This window comes from Poeciliopsis prolifica, unplaced genomic scaffold, assembly GCF_027474105.1.
Source record: "Poeciliopsis prolifica strain line A6 unplaced genomic scaffold, Auburn_PproV2 SCAFFOLD079, whole genome shotgun sequence".
NCBI classification, from domain to species: domain Eukaryota; kingdom Metazoa; phylum Chordata; class Actinopteri; order Cyprinodontiformes; family Poeciliidae; genus Poeciliopsis; species Poeciliopsis prolifica.
The window spans coordinates 1641855-1662465 of NW_026562454.1; the positions used below are offsets into that span (position 1 = coordinate 1641855).

General features: G+C 44.3%; 1 pseudogene and 2 gene segments (V, D, J or C); all 3 read right to left on the reverse strand.

Moving 5' to 3' along the window:
• Positions 1-242: 242 nt before the first annotated feature.
• LOC129352672 (E3 ubiquitin-protein ligase TRIM21-like) lies at positions 243-4552 on the reverse strand (annotated as a pseudogene).
• Positions 2957-6180, reverse strand: LOC129352750 (T cell receptor alpha variable 12-3-like). The segment is given in 3 exon segments: positions 2957-3016; positions 5668-5963; positions 6099-6180. Coding segments are annotated over 3 exon segments (393 nt in total).
• A 2518-nt stretch (positions 6181-8698) lies between these two features.
• LOC129352679 (T cell receptor alpha variable 18-like) lies at positions 8699-9327 on the reverse strand (the record flags this gene model as incomplete). The annotated part of the segment is given in 2 exon segments: positions 8699-8997; positions 9112-9327. Coding segments are annotated over 2 exon segments (342 nt in total), but the record flags the coding sequence as incomplete, so codon positions are not given.
• Positions 9328-20611: the final 11284 nt, after the last annotated feature.

Here is a 20611-nt window from a genome sequence, read left to right on the forward strand (position 1 = left end):
AATGAATGCTGGCAGATGTTGCCCAGTCAGCCCATTTGAGTAAACTGGAGCTCCAGCATCCCCTTTAGGTCCCAAGAGTTGGACAGTGTTTGGAGCCTTGAATGTCCATTTGACACGCAAACTGAAAAGTCAATGATCCAAAATGATTTGGCACCTTTTTCCCAGAGTTGCTGCTCGATCTGCATTTTAAAGATTCTAAACTGCAAACTTCCAGGATTAAGATGAAACAAACTCCAGTTGGATTATATGGCGTTTTATTTCAGATCCAAAACTTTTAGAACTACAACTCTGATCACATTAGTCTTATAAAGTCTTAAAGGTTTTCTTTCTATACATCAGAATGATCATTAGAAGGAAGCAGTTCTTCTATCTACTAAGACACTAACTAGTAGTTTAGTGTCTAAAGTCACTTTAGTCTCCAGATTAAACTTTCTGAACGCAGCGATCAGTTATCAGCATCTCATCATACAAAGAGAAGATTCAAACTCAGACACACTTTCAAATAGTTACATGAAAAAATCCAAGAAGAAATAATGAGCTGGTGATTTTAGAAGCTGAAGGGAGAAGATAAAACCTGCAGAAACACAGAATCAGAACGAGCTGCAGAAAATGATCAGAACTGTTGAATTCCTGCAGAGGATGTTTCCAGCTCACCTCTCAAGATTCAGCAGATCAATGAGTCTGATGAACAGGACAGATGATCAGGGCAGATGAGTTTTTACCTCCATCACTAAGACCAGGACTGAAGAACGGGTAGAGTTTCTCCTTGAAGCAGCAGCCAGTAAAGGAGTAAATCACATCTACAGCATCTACATCATAGAAGGAGACCCCCCCTCCTCATAATCCACAAACACCCCCACCTTCTCTGGACCAGGATGGAGATGCAGACGGACTGAAGGTCCAGCACCAACTTTGTACTCATATCCATTTCTCAACCAGAAAGTCCAGAAACCTTTCTGAGGACTGAGGTTGATGGTTCCCTTCCTGTCAACAGATTCTCTAACCACTCCTAAAGCCCAGTTAGTCTTTCCTTTAACCTGAACCTCAAAGTAAAATCTGCCTGAGGAGAAACTCTGCTGTCCTAAAACAGAAACACAGTGAGAAAACCTCTGTGGATTGTCTGGAAGATTCTTCTTCACATCTCCATGTTTGGCCTGTTTTCCATCACCAGACAGGATGAGGTTAGGATGAGCCGCATCGGATCCAGAGTCACATCCACTGCAAACTGCTGGACCCTCTTCAGCTCTTCTGCTAGCAACTTGCTAATCTTCTGCCTGAAGTCTTCCTCAACCAGAGCCACAGCTCTCACCACAGTGCCCTCATATGATGGTGGATGAACTCTGACCTCTACACAGTGCTTGACAGGTGGAGGATCTTCAGGGAGGAGAAGCTCTGCAGGAGGTGGAGGTGATCTTCATCCTGTGAGAGCTGCTTCAGCTCAGAGCTCCTCTTCTCCAGCTCAGAGATCTCCTGTTCCAGGTCTGTGATGAAGCCTTCAGCCTCTTTCTCTGTAGTTTCCTGTTTGCCTTGGATCTCCTTGAGGAGCTCCTTCAGGCGTCTCTCAGCAGACTCCATCAGAGCCGTGAAGACCTGAACAGCTTCTGCTTTCTCTCTGTCTGCAGCATCTCTACTGATCTTCAGCAACTCTCTGATCTCCTGGATCTTCAGTCGTCTCTCCTGGATCGTCTCCTGAACTTCAGCCTCCGTCTTCCTCAGCTTTGCCTTCTTTCCTTCAGATTCTTCTCCCAGAGGAACCAGCTGGTGGTTCTTGTGGTCTGAAACAGAGCAGAGTGAGCAGACGCATGTCTGGTCGGTCCTGCAGAACAGCTCCAGAGGTTTATCGTGCTGCAGACACATCCTGTCCTCCAGGTTCTCCATGGGCTCCATCAGCTGGTGTTTCTGGAGACGTGGAGCGGCCAGGTGAGGCTCCAGGTGAGTCTGGCAGTAGGAGGTCAGACACACCATGCAGGACTTCAGGGCCTTCAGTTTGGGTCCAGTGCAGACGTCACAGGGAACTTCTCCTGGTTTAGCAGCTTGTTGCTCCGAGCTGCTGCTGCTGGCTCCCTGCTGAGCTTCATGTCTGAACTGATCAACCATCTCTTTGATGAAGGTGTTGACTCTCAGCTGAGGTCTGCAGGTGAAACCTTCATTACACAGAGGACATTTGTAGGGGCCGTCTCCGTCCCAGTGCTGGGTGATGCAGGTCTTGCAGAAGTTGTGTCCGCATGGTGTGCTGACTGGATCAGTGAACACATCCAGACAGATGGAGCAGAGAAACTGATCCTCAGACCGCGGGCTGCTGCCAGAAGACATGTCTGAACCTGAGGACAGGAGACACAGATCAGTGATTAGCAGATGATCTGATCGGGAGGTCTGAGATGTTCTGATCAGGTTCCATGAAGGGGGATTTCAGCAGGAGTAACAGAGAGGTCCACACTTCTCTCTCCCAGCTCTTCCAGGGGAATCTCAAGCCGATCCCAGACCAGCAGAGAAACATCGTCCCTGCAGTGTGTCTGAGGTTTTCCTCTGGGCCTCCTCCTAGTGGGACATAAACTCTTTACCAGGGAGCCTCCATCCTAACCAGGTACCCCTCAACTGGCTCCTCTCCATGTGGAGGAGCAGCAGCTCTACTCTGAGTCCCTCCCAGATGACTGAGCTTCTCTCTCAGGGAGCCCAGACAGAGGAAACGCATTTCAGCCGCTTGTATCCGTGACCTTGTTCTTTCAGAAATGGCCCAAAGCTCATGATCATAGATCAGGGTAGTAATGTAGATCAACCGACAAATAGAGCCAGGCCAATCCGCCGGTTAATCTTCCGCTCCATGTTTCCCCCATTTATGAACAAGATCCTGCGATACTTGAACTCCTCGTCTTGGAGCAGGACATCCCCCGACCCGGAGAAGCACTCTTCCTTTTCCGGCTCCAGACCACGGCCTCAGCTCTGGAGGCACTGATCCTCATCCTGGGCGCTTCCCACTCGGCTGTTTACTGCCCCAGTGGAAGCTGTAGGTCACGACCTGGTGAAGCCAACAGGACCACATCATCCGCAAAAAGCAGAGATTCAATCCTTAAGCCATCATGCCAAAAGAGAGGAAAGATGATTTCTCTGGAAATTATCTTTCTGAAAATTCCAGAAAATGAATTATTTTGTTAAAGGCGATTCTAAAATGACAATAATTTGTGGACTATTTTAGTTCTTTAGACTCTTAGTAGGCTGGTCTGACTTCTTTTCCCTGTTTTTATAAATCACAGTCTTTGGACTTTTGTTTTGTTTTTGTTTTTTAATAATTAAACTCGGAGCAATAACTCTGATATGATTTCTATGACTGGCGTCTGTCAGTACCAGTAAAATGATTTGCATAAACAGGAAGTACAGTCCGTAAGAACCTGGACAGGTGGCAGTGCCTCCCGCTGGACTTTGCTCTGATTTATCATAAAATAACATTTTATCTCATCAGAATTATTTACTGTGATTATTCCAACAGGGAGAGTCTTTCTGTAAACTTTAAACTGGGAGGAGTCTTCCTGTTTTCAACTGAAGCTCAATCTGCTTTCTTCTTTTCCTTTTGGCTTTTCCCTGTCAGGGTCGCAGCAGAGACTCATCTCCACCTGAGTCCCTCTCGTTCTGTCTTCATACATCTCACCTTCACTCCTCTCTATCTCTCACCTCAGATCACAACATCATCTGCAAATCACAGTCCATGGAGATTCCTTCATCAACCTGTCCATCACCACAGCAAACAGGAAAGGCTCAGAGCCAAAGTGGAGGTTTCACTGCCACTCTGAACTCCTCTGTCCCTCCGACAGCACACCTCACCACAGTCTCACATCCACATCCTTTACCACTCCATCATGTTTCTCTCCTACTCCAGACTTCCTCATGCAGAACCACAGTTCCTCTCTAGCAATTCTGTCATTTCTAGATCTATAAAAACACAATGCAGCTCCTCTGACGTTCTCTGGACTTCTCTATCAACATGTGCAAAGCAAAGATTGCATCTGTAGAACATTTTCTTGACATGAAACGCGACAGTGCTCACCGATGTCAACCTGAGTCTGGCTGAGGACTCTGTGCATCTTCCTTGCTCTTGATAATTGGCACCAGCTCACTTCTTCTCCATTGTTTTCTCTTTCTCTGATGTTATTGAACAGGTTAGACACCTGCACAGGTACTCCAGGTACCCTCACTGCTCCTCTCCAGCCACACAGTAAGCCCTTAGCTTGACCTCTTAACCTTTTCTTCTTGTGAGCCGCTCACATCACTTCCTTATTCCATCAGCTGAAGATAAATTAAACTGACATTTGAACTGCTGATGGCATAATTCTTTATTTTTAGTTGGAATAAAATCCTAAACCAACATGTTGGTTAAGAACAACACATGGAAAATAAATATTAGATTAAAATCTGAGTTTCTGAAAGCAATGAGAAGATTATTCCCAGATTGCTGCTGATTGAAACAGTGAATATTATCATCTGTACTCACCGCTGTCTGGGGCAGTTACTGAGAAGGAAGAAATGAACACAGACAGAGAAATTAGTCTCGACTGCAGCTCTGCTGTTCTTCACTCATTTTACTTTCATTTCTGGAAACTGGAACTGAAACTTTCCAGTGTGGCTCCTCCTCTCTCTCTCACCGGTTTTCCTCAATGAGCCTCAATTTCCTCAATAAGTATGGAAATAAGTATATCCTAACCCAGTTACATTGTATTTGTATTTCTTAGCATTGCAGAGGAAGCAATATGTATAAACGTAAAGACAGAGTTTAAAGAGTTCATATGAACAGGTTTTCTTGTCAGACTGTATTTCTGTGGAGAAAACGACTGCAGCATTTGATCAGGGCCCATTTCATCACCCAGTGATGTTATCTGAGAAAATAGACTTTCTAAAATTTAAAAATAAAGATTTTTTTCACAATTTTAATTCAATCAAAAAAGCTGATTTACAGATCACACTGAGAAGAGCTCCTCACGAAAGGGGAGAAATCCTCCTTGCAGCAGGCTCTGCATGCTGATGCTGTAAATTCAACTTTGCATCATTTCATCATGACTCAATTTTAAATAATCTGTATATCACTGTGGATATAGTTCTTGTATGTTTTATTTGGATTCATGTATCAACCAATCACAGCCAAACTACATCTGGTGATTAATTTCAGAAAGACTCAAAGAGTAAAAGCTACCGGGTCATTCTCTGTTTAAGACAAACTTCTTACCAGCAGGTGGAGCTAAACTTCGATAACGCTTTATCAGGTCCAGAGAACCAGAGGATTTCGCTCTACATTCATCATCCTGCTTGATGGATCAAACCTCAGTCCGTTTGAAGAAATGGTAACCTGAACTAATAACTAATATTTATGTCAACAAAATGAAACATAATTACAGAATTATCACAGTTTTCTGCCTCCACAGCAGCAGCTGTCCTATCTTTCCTGCTTCATGACTTTGTCTTCAGTCCAAAGACTCAACAACCAGTGGATTATCAGGGAGGAGGCCCTCTAGTGGCTGCTGTGCAGTACTGCAGGTTTTTGTGGATTAACAGGGAGTGAGGCCCTCTAGTGGCTGCTGTGCAGTACTGCAGGTTTTTGTGGATTAACAGGGAGTGAGGCCCTCTAGTGGCTGCTGTGCAGTACTGCAGGTTTTTGTACAGGGTTCCGGTGTTTCCTGTCACTGTGGGCGACACGGCGCAGTAGTACACAGCAGAGTCTGTCACTGCAGCAGAGGAGATCAGCAGATTTGCTTGTTTCTGAGTTTTATCGATGTGAGCGGAGAAATTGGAGCGAGTTGGATGGATCGATCCCGACTCTGTGATGGAGAGCAGGAACTCTGGTCTGGATCTCTGCCGCTGTCGATACCACTGGACATTATAGATGGAACCAGTATAGTCGCAGCTCAAACTGGTGGGTTTTCCCTCTGAAGCGGCGTGTTCCCTCTGCTCCTGTGTGACGGTGTTCATGGAGCCCATGGCTGTAAAATGATGGTTCATGTCAGTCAGTCTGCAGCAGATTCAGGCGTCAGGAGACTCAGAGGCTCTTCCATCCACATGTGGTCGCAGTGAGATCCAGAGAGAAGATCAGAGCTTCTCTCGGTTCTGATACTCACCGATGCAGAGAGAGAAGAGCAGGAGGTGAAGCAACATGTTCCAGGAGTTCAGGTCAGACACGAGATCAACAGAGATGATCCACTGCAGCAGAAGGAAGACTAACAGACCTTCATCGTCATCATCAAGCTGCTTTTAGCTCTGCAGAGACGAGCCTTCTCATTGGCTGAGCTCAGCAGTGGTGGGAGGAGCCAGAGAGAAACTGGTTGTTGCTGAAGGTTCAGCCAGTGAGGAGATTTCTGACTGAGAAACCAGCTGTTAGTGAGTCGGTGCTGCAGCGAACCAGAAACATCTGAGACTGGTTCTGGTGATCAGGTTTCAGCGACTCTGATTGTTTAAGATCCAGCTTTTTGGTGATCCTTCCAGTTTAGGAACCAGTTTGAGAAGGTTCAGCCAGTGAGGAGATTTCTGTTGCAAATGGGGAGGATGTGTGTTTGCATTTTCTGTTTGATCATAAATGGGAGGCGATCCATCACAGAGACAAACACCTGCTCATACATTCGCTGGTCAAAGTTAAAATTAGAAAAGTCAGTTGCTAGTGATTGATTTGGACTTTAAGAGAAACCAACAGCAAAGCTCTGCAGAAAGCAGCTGATAGTCTTTTCCTGACCGCGTTACACAGAGTGAGAGCATCACTTGTTTCTGTAACAGTCGCCTCCCTTCTTCATCTCCATGGTTTAAATGGTGGAGCGAGTTCATCCAGTAATCAATGGGTTGGTTTGAGTCCTCTGACAGGCTTCCAGAGCAGCTGTGGCTACTATTCAATAGCTCACACCAACAGGGTGTGAGTGAATGGATGAATCAGTGATTGTAGGGTGAAAATCCTCTTTATCAGCCATTTTCATCTCCAATCTGTCTGGCATCATCCATGAGTGTAAATCCTCTGCTGACATACTTGATCCAATCCCACCATCCCAACTTCCAACCTCCAGGTTCTTCATTGCTGTCATCATTCACTCCTTACTTTCCTCTAGAACTGACCTTTTTAAAATGCTGCCATTACTGGAAATACTGTAGAAACTAAAGATCCCAACAATTAAAATAATCTTAACCACATCTCTAATTTATCTCCAAACTAATCAGAGAGTCGTCTCTGAACTTCAAATGTAACTCAATAACCTCCATGAACAATTCCAGTCTGGTTCCCATTGATCTTCCTGCCATCTGATCTCAGTGTGACCTTTGACCCTCTGTCCTTCTCCACACTGGCCTCCATCTGGCATCACTCACACTCTCCTCTACAGGTTTCATTCCTTCACTGAATGAAGAATCAGCAATGAACTGGTTAACTCTGCGATAGATCCTGGAGTTTCCAGAAAGCAGGAGATTGAACAGTTCAGATTTGTCATGTTTGCTAATTATGTCTGTTAGTGTCAAACTTCTTCTCCTGCACAGTTTGTGCTATTTTCACCATTCAACTTTTATACCATTCAGCTTGGTCTCCTGATGCCAGCTGTATCTCTTGGTATTCATAACCTCCATACTTTTTATAATATTCAACTTTTTATGAATTCTTGAGAATTACAACATAAAATGTGTGTTGTGTTTTACAGTGGATGTTTCAGGTCCTGCCTGCTAATTGCAATCAATCATCCAGTGGAGGAAACAAAGCAGAGGCCATTTTGAAGTTGGGCAGTTTAACAGCTTTGATGCTGTTTGATTCCTGGGAATAATTTGAAAAATCATCATTTACATAAGTTTTTTGTTTGTTTGTTTACATTGCATGGAATATATAACTTTAGCCCAGCATGCTAGTGCTATCCTAGATGCTATTTTATCTCATTTTGGCTTGTACCTGGGGTTTTCACACTGCATGGACGATTTCTTACCTTTCTCCAGCAGGCGGCTTCAAACGCTTTTATCATTTTCACCAAAAGCTTTGAGCATTCAGCTTTGAGCATACAGCATTCACATTTGCAGTTGCATTTTCATAGGAAATGCACACTTTCTAGTTTGTATTAAATGCTTTTGCAAATCACTCCATGTAATTACAAGGAAATGGTTTGTAAACGAACAATCGTCTCAGCCTGAAGTTGTGCTAGGAGCTGATGTTTCAAAATAAAACGTGAATGAATCTTGTTCAGTCACTTTTCCAGTCTTTATTGAATTTGCCTGCAATTACTTTTTAAATCCTGCAGATGTCACTGTGAGTGACACAGTTTCAACACACAGTTGACTCAGTTTGGGAAAAGCTCCACAGCCTGGTCAGCTCATCAGCCTCATTCTGGTTAAATTCAGAATTCAGATCAAAATCTCCTGCATAGATCCAAACTTAATTCTAACCTTTCTGCTCCTTCACTTTCTGAAGTCCTTCATATTTCTACTTCCTCCTGCAGCCTTACAACTTCCTCCTCTCTTCATTTCACTGTCGCTTCTACTCATCGTTGTAAAACTGATCACTAACTGATCGCCTGATCGTTCTGCATTGACTAGTGTGATTTTAATTTGTGTCTCTTGCTGTGCTGGTAGTTCTAATTTAATGTATTATTAATATGTGAAAACCAATGAATGAAAGACACACTGTTGGAGGCCCTCTAGTGGCCGCTGTGCAGTACTGCAGGTTTTTGTTCAGGGTTCTGGTGTTTCCTGTCACTGTGGGCTGCAGAGCGCAGTAGTACACAGCAGAGTCTGTCAGACGGAGATCCTGGATCGTCAGGTTGAATGTCTTGTTGGTTTTATTGAGGTCTGCATCAAATCTGCTGCTGTTGAACTCTGGAGCTTTCTCTTTGGCTGATAATCGCTGCTTCAGCATGTACTTTGGTAAACTGTTTCCTTCTTGTCTGTACCAGAACAGATATGGATATGTATCACTGGTCTCAAAGGTACATCCCAGAGTCAGTGATTCTCCTGCTGCAGCAGCAACTTCTCCTCCTGTCTGCTTCACTGAGTCTCCTTTACACTCTGGGAAGAACAGAACATGCAGAGGAAGAGACGGATCAATAAAGATGATTGATTAAAGGAGAACAATCAGCAGCTTTAAAGACTCCATGTAGAGGAAACATCTTTGTATCTTACCAGAGAAAAGAGCAGCCAGAATAATCCACAGCCAATGTTCCATCTGTCCAACAAGGTTTAAATCAGCAGGAGAAAGCAGCTGATGTTCAACATTCAGTCTGACTATTGTTCTCTTCACAGCACCACTTCTTATTGACACAATGCTGGAGCACAGAGCACAAGGAGAGCGCCGCCTACTGGAGCATGGCGCCCTCTGGTGGAGAGGAGAGGTGGAGTCCAGCAGAGAGGAGACGAGGCTCCAGCTAATAATCAGATCAATTTACCTCAGATGAGCTCCATCTACTTGGTAGAAACATTTCAAAGATGGCCAGTTTTGAGCTTCACAGAAAGACGTTTGAATACTTTTTTCTTAGTTTCCAATTTTAAGTAATTTTAAAAAAGATAAATACGCTGAACAAGAATATAAAGCCCCGGGTCAAATGTAAGAGTTTTATGAACACATACATAGAGAAACTCAGAGTATATTTTCAGTAATTATTGATCTTCATATTGATGACATCACGGTTCGGCCGTTTGTAGCAGCTTAACGGACCTTTGAACATGATGGAGGCTGAGGAGTCTGGTTCTGACCCAGTGGGCTTCCTGTAGGCGGTTACAGTCTGAGCTCTGATGCGTCTGTTGCTCAGACCAATAGTCTCATCGGCTGCGTGTCGCTGCTCTGAGCCCGTCCTCTGGTGGACGAGCCGATGTGGACATCTGGTGCTGGAGCATCGGAGAGGATGAGGAGGATCTGCTGTGGAGTCATTTGTTGGAAACCGGCTCTTAAAGGGCCGGTGGTCCGATAACGGACACTGAGCCGTGCAGCTGCTGTTCTGGTGGACGTCCCTGCATCCAACATGTCAATAACACGCTACCACATGACTTGAGACTTTATGACTGGTGACAACATTTGACCTTTTGGCCCTTTTATTGTTCAATTCAAAGATTGTCCAGCTGTTGCTCATTTTATCTGATCATCCAGTGGACATGACCCACAATGCACTGAGTAAATAACTCACTGACAGGAAGTTGGATTTAAAATTATACACAGATCAAGAGAAATATACATTTGTAGAATGAAATGTCAGCGATGCTCATTTAGAGTTGTGACCTCCACATGTTAACAGTGTTTGACATGGGCTATTTATATTTCCACATTGTTATAATGTGGTAATAGAAGAAGAAAATGAATTTAAGAGCTGAGTGCTCAGATGTCTGAGGGATACAAAGTCTTCCCTCAGTGCCAGTTTGGGTGACAGGAGTCTGAGAAATCATCAGTTTCTGCAGAATGCTGGTGGATAATGTGCTGCATTATCCACAGGAACCAGTTATGTCATCCTGTGGCCTGAACAACCATTGCAGTGCTGTTGATGCATCGCTTCATCATATAAAACTGAATCTCAAGATGTTAAAGGAGAAGTTGGTTCATCAAGCGACTTGGTCTTGATCCCAGCTGCGCGGTCGAAGACTTCAGGATTGCTCAAACTGATGCAGGGAGATGAAAGAGCAGAGAAAAGCTTTTCCTCATAAATGAGATTAGCATCATGACCCTCAGGTCCAGCAGCTGCTGCAGCAGATCAGTCCTCTGTAGCACATAGCAGTGAGCATGAGGACAGGTGAGCCTCTGCAGATGGAAAAGACCTAAAGTTTAAATGAATTCCTTGTCAGTGACTGAACTGAAAGAATCCTCTGCATTAACTTTGTGTTTGTGTCCATCTTCTGGAGAAAATGTGATGCATCCCCTGCAGTCCACCAGTTCGTTGGTGGCCTTGATGCTGGCTGGCGTTGACCTGCTGCACCGGTCACTCAACCCGTCCTTCACTGCTCAGGAACTGGACTCAGCTGCCACCTGGCAGCATGAACTTCACTGCTGGACCACAGGATGAGAGGCTCTGCCACTGCAGCATGGGGAATCCACAGGGTTCACTGCCCTCTCCTTTCCTTTTCACACATCAGACGTCATCAAGAACTTGACATCGGCCATTGCTGGACGCGTGTCAGGAGAGGTTATCTCTATATTTGCTGCTTGGTGTGAACTGAACCTTCTGCACATCGATGTCAGCAAGACAAGGAGGTGGTGACTGATTGCAGGAGGAGGCCTTCTCAGATTGTACCAGTGAGCATCTGGGCGTACAGCCCAATAACAAACTGCTCACATAACACTGCTGTCTGGTCATCTCTACCTGCTGAGGACATTTATTGAGTTCAGGACATTAGTGAGGACTTTCTATGCTTGTGGGAGCTGGCTCAGTCTGAACTGCTGTCTGGACTCCATTGAGACTTTAGCTAAACTGAAGCAGTTATGATCGACTCTTATCACCCTGAATGAGGCTGTGGGGCCTTCAGGCAGCAGATTGAGCCGCCAACGGTGCAGGAAAGAAAGGAACAGCAGGTCCTACATTCCAGCTGCAGTCAGTCTGCATGACATCTACAACCAGCAACGATAGATTGTTAAACAGATGCATCACTCTGTTATATTTCTACAATACTGGCGTTGTGCAGTACCATGTCTTCCTACCACACGGTGCAATATCACTTTTCTCTAACTATTTTCATGTATAGCATAGATTATATTCATATTTAGACTAAACCAGTGAAAGTGCTGTGAAGGTCTATTTTAATTCAAATGTTCATTTTTCTTGACATAAAAGAAACACTAATTTGGAAGCCTGAACAAAAAGCAAAAATCACCTAAATTTACCCCAAATGAAATGTTTGCATTTTAATAGAATTCAAAATAGGCGTGGCCAAAAACTCTACAGCGCCCCCTAAGGTGAAGCAGGCCAACTGATCATAGAGCTGAAATGGGAGCTTAGACAGAACCTCCATGAACAAGAAATAAATCTCTTGGAAGAACGCCCTAAACACAGCGTTGCTTCGTCAATGTTCAGCTGCGTCCAAGTTGTTCTGAGATAATAACTTCAAACTTGGTCAACTTGATCAAAAGTTAACAAAATAAAAATGACCAAAATCTTGAGTTTTCATGGATGCTGCACCATGAATTGAAAACACTGATCGATCCGAATCCAACTACCAACAGGAATAAGTGAACTAAGCTAACGCTGTATTACTTCATATGGTCTTTTTTCATTCCTGCAGCAGAATGAAATAAGGTGAGAATGAGGAAGTAGCATTTCTACTGGCGTCTTTATTCTGCCTGTCAGTGATTAGCAGCTGCAACCACAGCGACTCTGATCAAGCAGGATGATCAGAATCCATCTGATATGACGCTGAGCTGTGAATACCACTTCCCTCCTCTTTGAAGAGGAGTCAGATATCTGTGTTCAGGTTTTTGTACAGCCTCTTCTCCACTTTGTATCACTGTGTTTCCAGAGCGCAGTAGCAGAGAGCCGCGTCTGCCGGGGTCAGCTCTCTGATGCTCAGCTCACTGGAGGAAGACGATGCTGCTGATCCAGGATCAGGAACCATGTTGTTTCTAGAGGACAAACAGGAGCCTGAAGGTCAGAACGACGTCTGGCCCAGTGCAGGACAGCAGACCCACATGTTGTCTCCTGCTGGACTGAACCAGAATCCCTGACCTTAAACTGACCTCTACTGAGAGACAGAAGCAACAGGAGGGAGAGCAACATGTCTGGAGTCCTGAGAGCCACACAGCAGATCAACAATGAAGGAAGAACAAATGATGGAGGAGCTGAAGGTCAGTGGGCGGGGCCACTACAACTCAACCAATCAGAGAGTTTCTGCTTCCTCAGCAGCTCCGTCTCTGATCTTTGCTGCTTCATGTCTCTGTTGTCTTTGTCTTCAGTCCAACGACTCAACAACCAGTGGGAGTGAGGCCCTCTAGTGGCTGCTGTGCAGTACTGCAGGTTTTAGTGGATAAACAGGGAGTGAGGCCCTCTAGTGGCTTTTGTGCAGTACTGCAGGTTTTAGTGGGTTAACAGGGAGTGAGGCCCTCTAGTGGCTGCTGTGCAGTACTGCAGGTTTTTGTTCAGGGTTCTGGTGTTTCCTGTCACTGTGGGCCGCAGAGCGCAGTAGTACACAGCAGAGTCTGACAGACGGAGATCGTGGATCGTCAGATTCACCGATTTCTCTTTTGCCTCAGTGTTGAGATCAGCATCAAATCTGTCTTCACTGAAATCTGGAGAATTTTCTGCAGTTTCTCCATAACGTTTCAGCATATACTTTGGGAAACTGTTTCCTTCTTGTTTGTACCAGAACAGATATGGATATGTATCACTGGTTTCAAAGGTACATCCCAGAGTCAGTGATTCTCCTGCTGCAGCAGCAACTTCTCCTCCTGTCTGCTTCACTGAGTCTCCTTTACACTCTGGGAAGAACAGAACATGCAGAGGAAGAGACGGATCAATAAAGATGATTGATTAAAGGAGAACAATCAGCAGCTTTAAAGACTCCATGTAGAGGAAACATCTTTGTATCTTACCAGAGAAAAGAGCAGCCAGAATAATCCACAGCCAATGTTCCATCTGTCCAACAAGGTTTAAATCAGCAGGAGAAAGCAGCTGATGTTCAACATTCAGTCTGACTATTGTTCTCTTCACAGCACCACTTCTTATTGACACAATGCTGGAGCACAGAGCACAAGGAGAGCGCCGCCTACTGGAGCATGGCGCCCTCTGGTGGAGAGGAGAGGTGGAGTCCAGCAGAGAGGAGACGATTGTCAAGAGCTGAGAGCCCAGACCTTCTGCATGAAGCAAAATGTAGAACAATGTGCTTATTTATACCAGGCTGTTTTTTCAGGCTGCAGTATGAAAGAAATCTCCTGCTGTCACAACAAAAGGAGCTCAAATAAATAAATTTGCCTCGATGAGAGAAATGGGGTGAAACAGAGGGACAGTCAGCCTGATGGACAATGTTATTCTAATATATTGCTTCTGATTTATTATTGTTTTGTAAAGAAAAGGCTGTTTCATTCCTCAAGAAACCCAACATTGTCACCAATCACTGATGTCTGGACATTCAGGACATAAGGACAAGTCCTGCTGCTACCTCATCACTGGACGCTTGTTCTTTTCAAGCATGAATGAAGAAAAGAATAAAAATGAATCTGCTTTCCTTTCATGCCCACCCTGTGAGTATCTCACTAAATGAGAGTCACTGACCCCACGGCTTCATTTCTACTTCTGCTGGACATGAAGTCAGAGGGACAAGAGGACAGCCTGTCTCACTGCGCTGTAACTATGACGTCGTTCTGACCTTCAGGCTCCTGTTTGTCCTCCAGAAACAACTTGGTTTCTGATCCTGGATCAGCAGCATCGTCTTCACTGAGCCCACCATCGATTCTGCTTTTCTGTAAGTTTCTCACCAATAACTGCCTGTAAATATTGATGAGTTTGATTATTAATAATTTGATTCAAGTTGTTTTTACCCTGATGGAGACAAATCACAGCAGGGGGCTTTTATCCAGTGACTATCAGATGCATCTCTTCTCCAGTAAAACTGAGCCTGAAAACCTTCATCAGGAGGTTTTCAGACCAATCGTTGATATATTGCTCAGGAGTTTATATATACATTTATACAGTATATATAAAATACTAAATGTGAAGGGAAGAGGAGAGCAGCTGCACACGCAGGCTGAGAAATGAGACAGCTGATTGGTTTGGTAATCGGTAATCAGACACTTTCTCCCGGAAATCAGCCGATTATGATCGGTGGCTGATCGATCGGCACACATCAACCAGATAAATGCTTCTAACTTTTCTCTGTAGTGACAAAAACCACTGACTGTGGCTCCAATGACTTATAATAAATGCAATTAAACGACTCAATTTAAATTTCAGTAACTTATCTTGGCAGGGTCTGAACACAGCCTCACTGATTCCTCCTGGTTGCTCTGCAGGTTCATCTTGGATCCGTCTGATCCAAACTCGTCACTTGAGCTCTGCAAGCTTCTAACCTGAGTGTTAGCAGGCAACGTCTTCCGGCTTCACTCGTTAAACCCACAGGCTGAGTTCAGTTTCATTCGTTGCAGTTGCTTTGGTTCTGCATGTTGGGTCTAATTAACTTCTGCACCTTTACTTATTCCTCTAGACAAACTGTTTACACTATATCGTTACTTTCCCTTTAGTTTTCTCTGCTCTGTATGTAATGGAGACTGGAATTATAATCGCGACATTTCTACCAAAGGTTTGGACTGAGCTTCCGAACCAGAAGCTCCAAAGTGTCCGTTCTGACCCACGCCCGGTCAGATGGTACTCGAAACAGATTTTTGTTTTATCGATTGATTTTAGTTGCCTCTGTGATTAACTCCTTGCATAAACTTTATCATATCTGCCCAAGCGTCCCAGTCAAGGTTGTTGATTATAACATCTCAAATGGCCGATGGGCTTCAATATTTTCTGGTTGAAAAAACAGAAAATATTCCATCGATGTGACCCCTGATATATGTATGTGTATATATAATAGCTGAACAAGAATATAAAGCCCCGGGTCAAATGTAAGAGTTTTATGAACACATACATAGAGAAACTCAGAGTATATTTTCAGTAATTATTGATCTTCATATTGATGACATCACGGTTCGGCCGTTTGTAGCAGCTTAACGGACCTTTGAACATGATGGAGGCTGAGGAGTCTGGTTCTGACCCAGTGGGCTTCCTGTAGGCGGTTACAGTCTGAGCTCTGATGCGTCTGTTGCTCAGACCAATAGTCTCATCGGCTGCGTGTCGCTGCTCTGAGCCCGTCCTCTGGTGGACGAGCCGATGTGGACATCTGGTGCTGGAGCATCGGAGAGGATGAGGAGGATCTGCTGTGGAGTCATTTGTTGGAAACCGGCTCTTAAAGGGCCGGTGGTCCGATAACGGACACTGAGCCGTGCAGCTGCTGTTCTGGTGGACGTCCCTGCATCCAACATGTCAATAACACGCTACCACATGACTTGAGACTTTATGACTGGTGACAACATTTGACCTTTTGGCCCTTTTATTGTTCAATTCAAAGATTGTCCAGCTGTTGCTCATTTTATCGGATCATCCAGTGGACATGACCCACAATGCACTGAGTAAATAACTCACTGACAGGAAGTTGGATTAAAAGTCCTTAGAGCCACAGCAGATCAACAATAATCCACTGCAGCAGGAGGACGAAATGATGTCATTAGAGGAGCTGAAGGTCAGTGGGCGGGGCCACTATAACTCAACCAATCAGAGAGTTTCTGCTTCCTCAGCAGCTCCGTCTCTGATCTTTGCTGCTTCATGTCTCTGTTGTCTTTGTCTTCAGTCCAACGACTCAACAACCAGTGGGAGTGTGGCCCTCTAGTGGCTGCTGGCAGTACTGCAGGTTTTAGTGGATTAACAGGGAGTGAGGCCCTCTAGTGGCTGCTGTGCAGTACTGCAGGTTTTTGTTCAGGGTTCTGGTGTTTCCTGTCACTGTGGGCGTCACAGCGCAGTAGTACACAGCAGAGTCTGTCACTGCAGCAGAGGAGATCGTCATGGACATTTCTTCTTTGCTTCCTATAAATGTCATCCTGTCCAGATGTTCTGCTTCACCTGAAGTGAGTGAGACTTCAGGAACTCTGGATGTTTTCCTGGATTTTGTCGATACCAGAATAAATAATAGCTGAACCTTTGGAGTAACTGCAGGTCAGAGTAACAGAGCTGCCCTCTGAACTGAACTCCTCAGTCTTTGCTGCAGTGAGTTGTTGGCAGTTTACACCTGAAGGAAGAAAGAACTGATGTAAGTGAAGAACAACAAGGATGAGATTATTCTCTGAAAGACTCCAACCAACCTGATCCAGTGATCAGAACCAGCAGAGTGAATCCAGATGTGAGCAGAGACAGCATGTTGAGCAGAGTTGATGTTGGAGAGTTGAGCTGAAGGAGGAAGTTTGAGTCTCTTTAGAGTTCAGGAACAGACCAGCTCCTCCTCCTCCTCATCTTCCTCCTCCTCCTCCTCTTCATCCTCCTCCTCATCTTCCTCCTCCTCCTCTTCTTCCTCCTCCTCTTCTTCCTCCTCCTCCTCATCACTGACTCAACTTCCTGTTTACTAACAGACATTTAAAATCTGACAGAAGTTTTATCTTGTCATCTGATCATAAGCTAGAAAATAGTTGGTTTCTGGGTTTGCTTCAATATTTAGTAATAAATCTGGTTTCAATTGGACTAAATTCCTCGGTACCATCTGCAGGAGTTCTGCTAAGGTAGCATAGCATGCTAGCTCTGTCCTGTTGATCCAATATGGCCACTGCTGGACCGCGTTATCGATCACAGCAGGAGCAGGGCGTGTTGCCGGTCGGTTCTGGTTCTGCAGTATTTTTCATGTGGTTCTGACACATCGAAAGAAACAGTACAAACGGACCAGCACCAGTTTCGGTTCTGAAGACGATGGCTGACCTCGTCACCATGGGCTTCAGGGTCTCGTCGATCTTCATCTTCCGTCTAGTCAGGTTCTGGTCCAAACGTCCAACAGAACCGCTGTCCAACATGTCCATCACTCCTCACTGCTTATAGCTAGCCTCAGTATCTCCTGTCGGTCAAGATGACTCTTCCTCCTCCTCTTCCTGGTTAACAGACTCAGGTTCTGCTGCTTTCTGATGGAAATCCAGATATTTCAGAACAATAAATAAGACCTTACTTTATTCTGGTGAAGTCAGCAGTTTCTAGATAAACAGGCCTGTGCTGCTGTGTGTCAGGTCTGTTGGTTTAATTAAGATTTTCTTCTTTTGGTTGGCTATAGCTTGATGACTTTATGACTAATTTAATTTCTAGTTTTAATTTCTAAATCTAAATTTTACCATTATAGTTTGCATGATACATGTGGTTCCTGTTGTGTCCAAAGGATTTGACCTCAGCATTGAAGGAAGAGAGCAGAAAATCATCTGCAGGTCTCTGAGGTCAGCTAAGCTAACCAGAAAAATGTTCTGACCCAAAGCTTCAAATGTTCCCACTTTTTGGTTAATGAATAAAAAATGTGCAAGCTGTTTCCCATTGACCATAAAATTGAGGAAACTGGAATTGCAAATAAATTTGCACAACAGAAAACACATTAATTTTGAAAACGTGTGTTTTTGATGTGCCTTTGCACCGATATGTTTCTTCAGCTGTCAAAATTACTGTGATCATCAACCGGACATTACTACTGGTGGAAAAGATGAACAAGACGACAGGAATTTATTAACTTTTAATTTTAACTGGCCTTCTTATTTCAGTTGGATCAATTTTGACTTTAGTGGAACAAAACACAGCTAATCTGTTCTGTTTCTCATGCAGCTCATGGTAATGCAACCTGATGTATGTGGCCCTCTAGTGGCTGCTGTGCAGTACTGCAGGTTTTAGTGGATTAACAGGGAGTGAGGCCCTCTAGTGGCTGCTGTGCAGTACTGCAGGTTTTTGTTCAGGGTTCTGGTGTTTCCTGCCACTGTGGGCTGCAGAGCGCAGTAGTACACAGCAGAGTCTGACAGACGGAGATCCTGGATCGTCAGTTAAAAGCTGAGTTGTTGACCTTCGCATCAAATCTTTCTTTGCTGAATTCTGGAGCATTGTCTCCATCTGATGACACACGTTTCAGCATGTACTGTGGAGAACTGTTTCCTTCTTGCCTGTACCAGAATAAGGTCCCAGTTCCATAGCTGATCTCAAAGGTACATCCCAGAGTCAGTGATTCTCCTGCTGCTGCAGCAACTTCTCCTCCTGTCTGCTTCACTGAGTCTCCTTTACACTCTGGGAAGAACAGAACATGCAGAGGAAGAGACGGATCAATAAAGATGATTGATTAAAGGAGAACAATCAGCAGCTTTAAAGACTCCATGTAGAGGAAACATCTTTGTATCTTACCAGAGAAAAGAGCAGCCAGAATAATCCACAGCCAATGTTCCATCTGTCCAACAAGGTTTAAATCAGCAGGAGAAAGCAGCTGATGTTCAACATTCAGTCTGACTATTGTTCTCTTCACAGCACCACTTCTTATTGACACAATGCTGGAGCACAGAGCACAAGGAGAGCGCCGCCTACTGGAGCATGGCGCCCTCTGGAGGAGAAGCTCTGGAGGATTTGCTGCATTTGGTGTCAGAAGCGTCTCTAGAACAGACACAAAAACCACAAACTGAATTTACTTTGACACTTTCTGCATTTCTCGCTTTTCCTGCTGACTCACTGCTTTTCTGTCTTTATTTACTGCCTGTGGGTTCTATCTTCAGCAAACATGGGATTTCATTTCATTGCCAGATTTATTTGCCCCTGAAGCAGAAAGATGTCCAGTCAATCAAACATCTCCTGGCATGTCTAGATGATGTTAAAGCTTGGTTGGCTTTGAACTTTTTACATTTTAACGAAAAGAAAACAGAGGTGATGGTGCTCAGACCCAGTGGCTCCTGTGAGTCCTCCTCTGTTGACCTTTGACCCTTGGAGGTGCATTTTAAACCTGTTTATTTTAAACCAGTTTATTTTAAACCAGTTATTACAGATCTTGGTTTTAAGGTGGACAGTGATTTTAAATTGGACAGCCACATTAGAGCTGTGGTTAAGTCTAGTTTTTATCACTTAAGGCGATTGGCATCAGTAAAATCTTTTCTTTCCAGGCAGCATTTTGAAACAGTGATCCACGCTTTTATTTTGACTCGACTGGATTATTGTAACTCTCTATATCTGGGAGTTTGTCAGTCACTGCTCTCACGTCTGCAACTGCTTCAGAATGCGGCTGCAAGACTTTTGACAGGAACTGGAAAGAGAGAGCATGTGACCCTGTCTTGGCTTCACTTCACTGGCTGCCTGTTTATTTTAGGATCCGTTTTAAAATTTCTATGTTTGTTTTAAATCGCTGCATGATCTTGCCCCGGCTTACCTCACTGAGCTTCTTCACCCTGACATACCTTATGGGTCTCTTGGAGGAACCGAGATCTAGAAGGAAGCTCAGAGGGGACAGAGCTTTCTCTGTCGGGGTCCTAAGTTATGGATGACCTGCAGGTCAGAGGCCCCTTCACTGTCCACTTTTAAAGCTCATCTTAAAACCCATTTATTTCACTTGGCCTTCAACTCCAGTGAGATCTAGTTTCATATTGTAAGTTTGTTGTTTTAAACTGTATTTGTTTTTATCTATTTTATGTGCAGCACTTTGTTTCAGCTGTGGTTGTTTTAAAGAGCTTTATAAATAAAGTTGGTATGGTATTGTGACTTTCTGTTGGCTGCCTACAAAAAGAAAGCTATTTTGTAGTAGCTTTCTTCTTACAGGAAGAAATATTGATGGACAAAGCCTAACTTGTATTCAAACATTGTAACATTTTCCAAACTAATGCTAGAAGGAAATCTTTTGATAACTGGACAAAATCAATGAAAAAATTTAGCATTCATCAGCAACTCATAGGAGGAAGTAAGTGCTAGCAGAATAATGTTCAAGTTTGGTCCGTGGAATCTCATTGGCAGACAAAAATGTAGAGTTTCGTCACTCAGCAGGGAACTAATAAGCATCCTTAGAGTGTCTGAAGTGCAGCAGCCTTTGTCCTCCAAAAGCTGCTGCTTACTGGCAGGTTTGGAGCAAATTGCAGGTGTTTGCATACAGGTGGAGCGGAGACATCAGGTGATGTAACACAGCAGGCTGCAGTAGCTCAAGC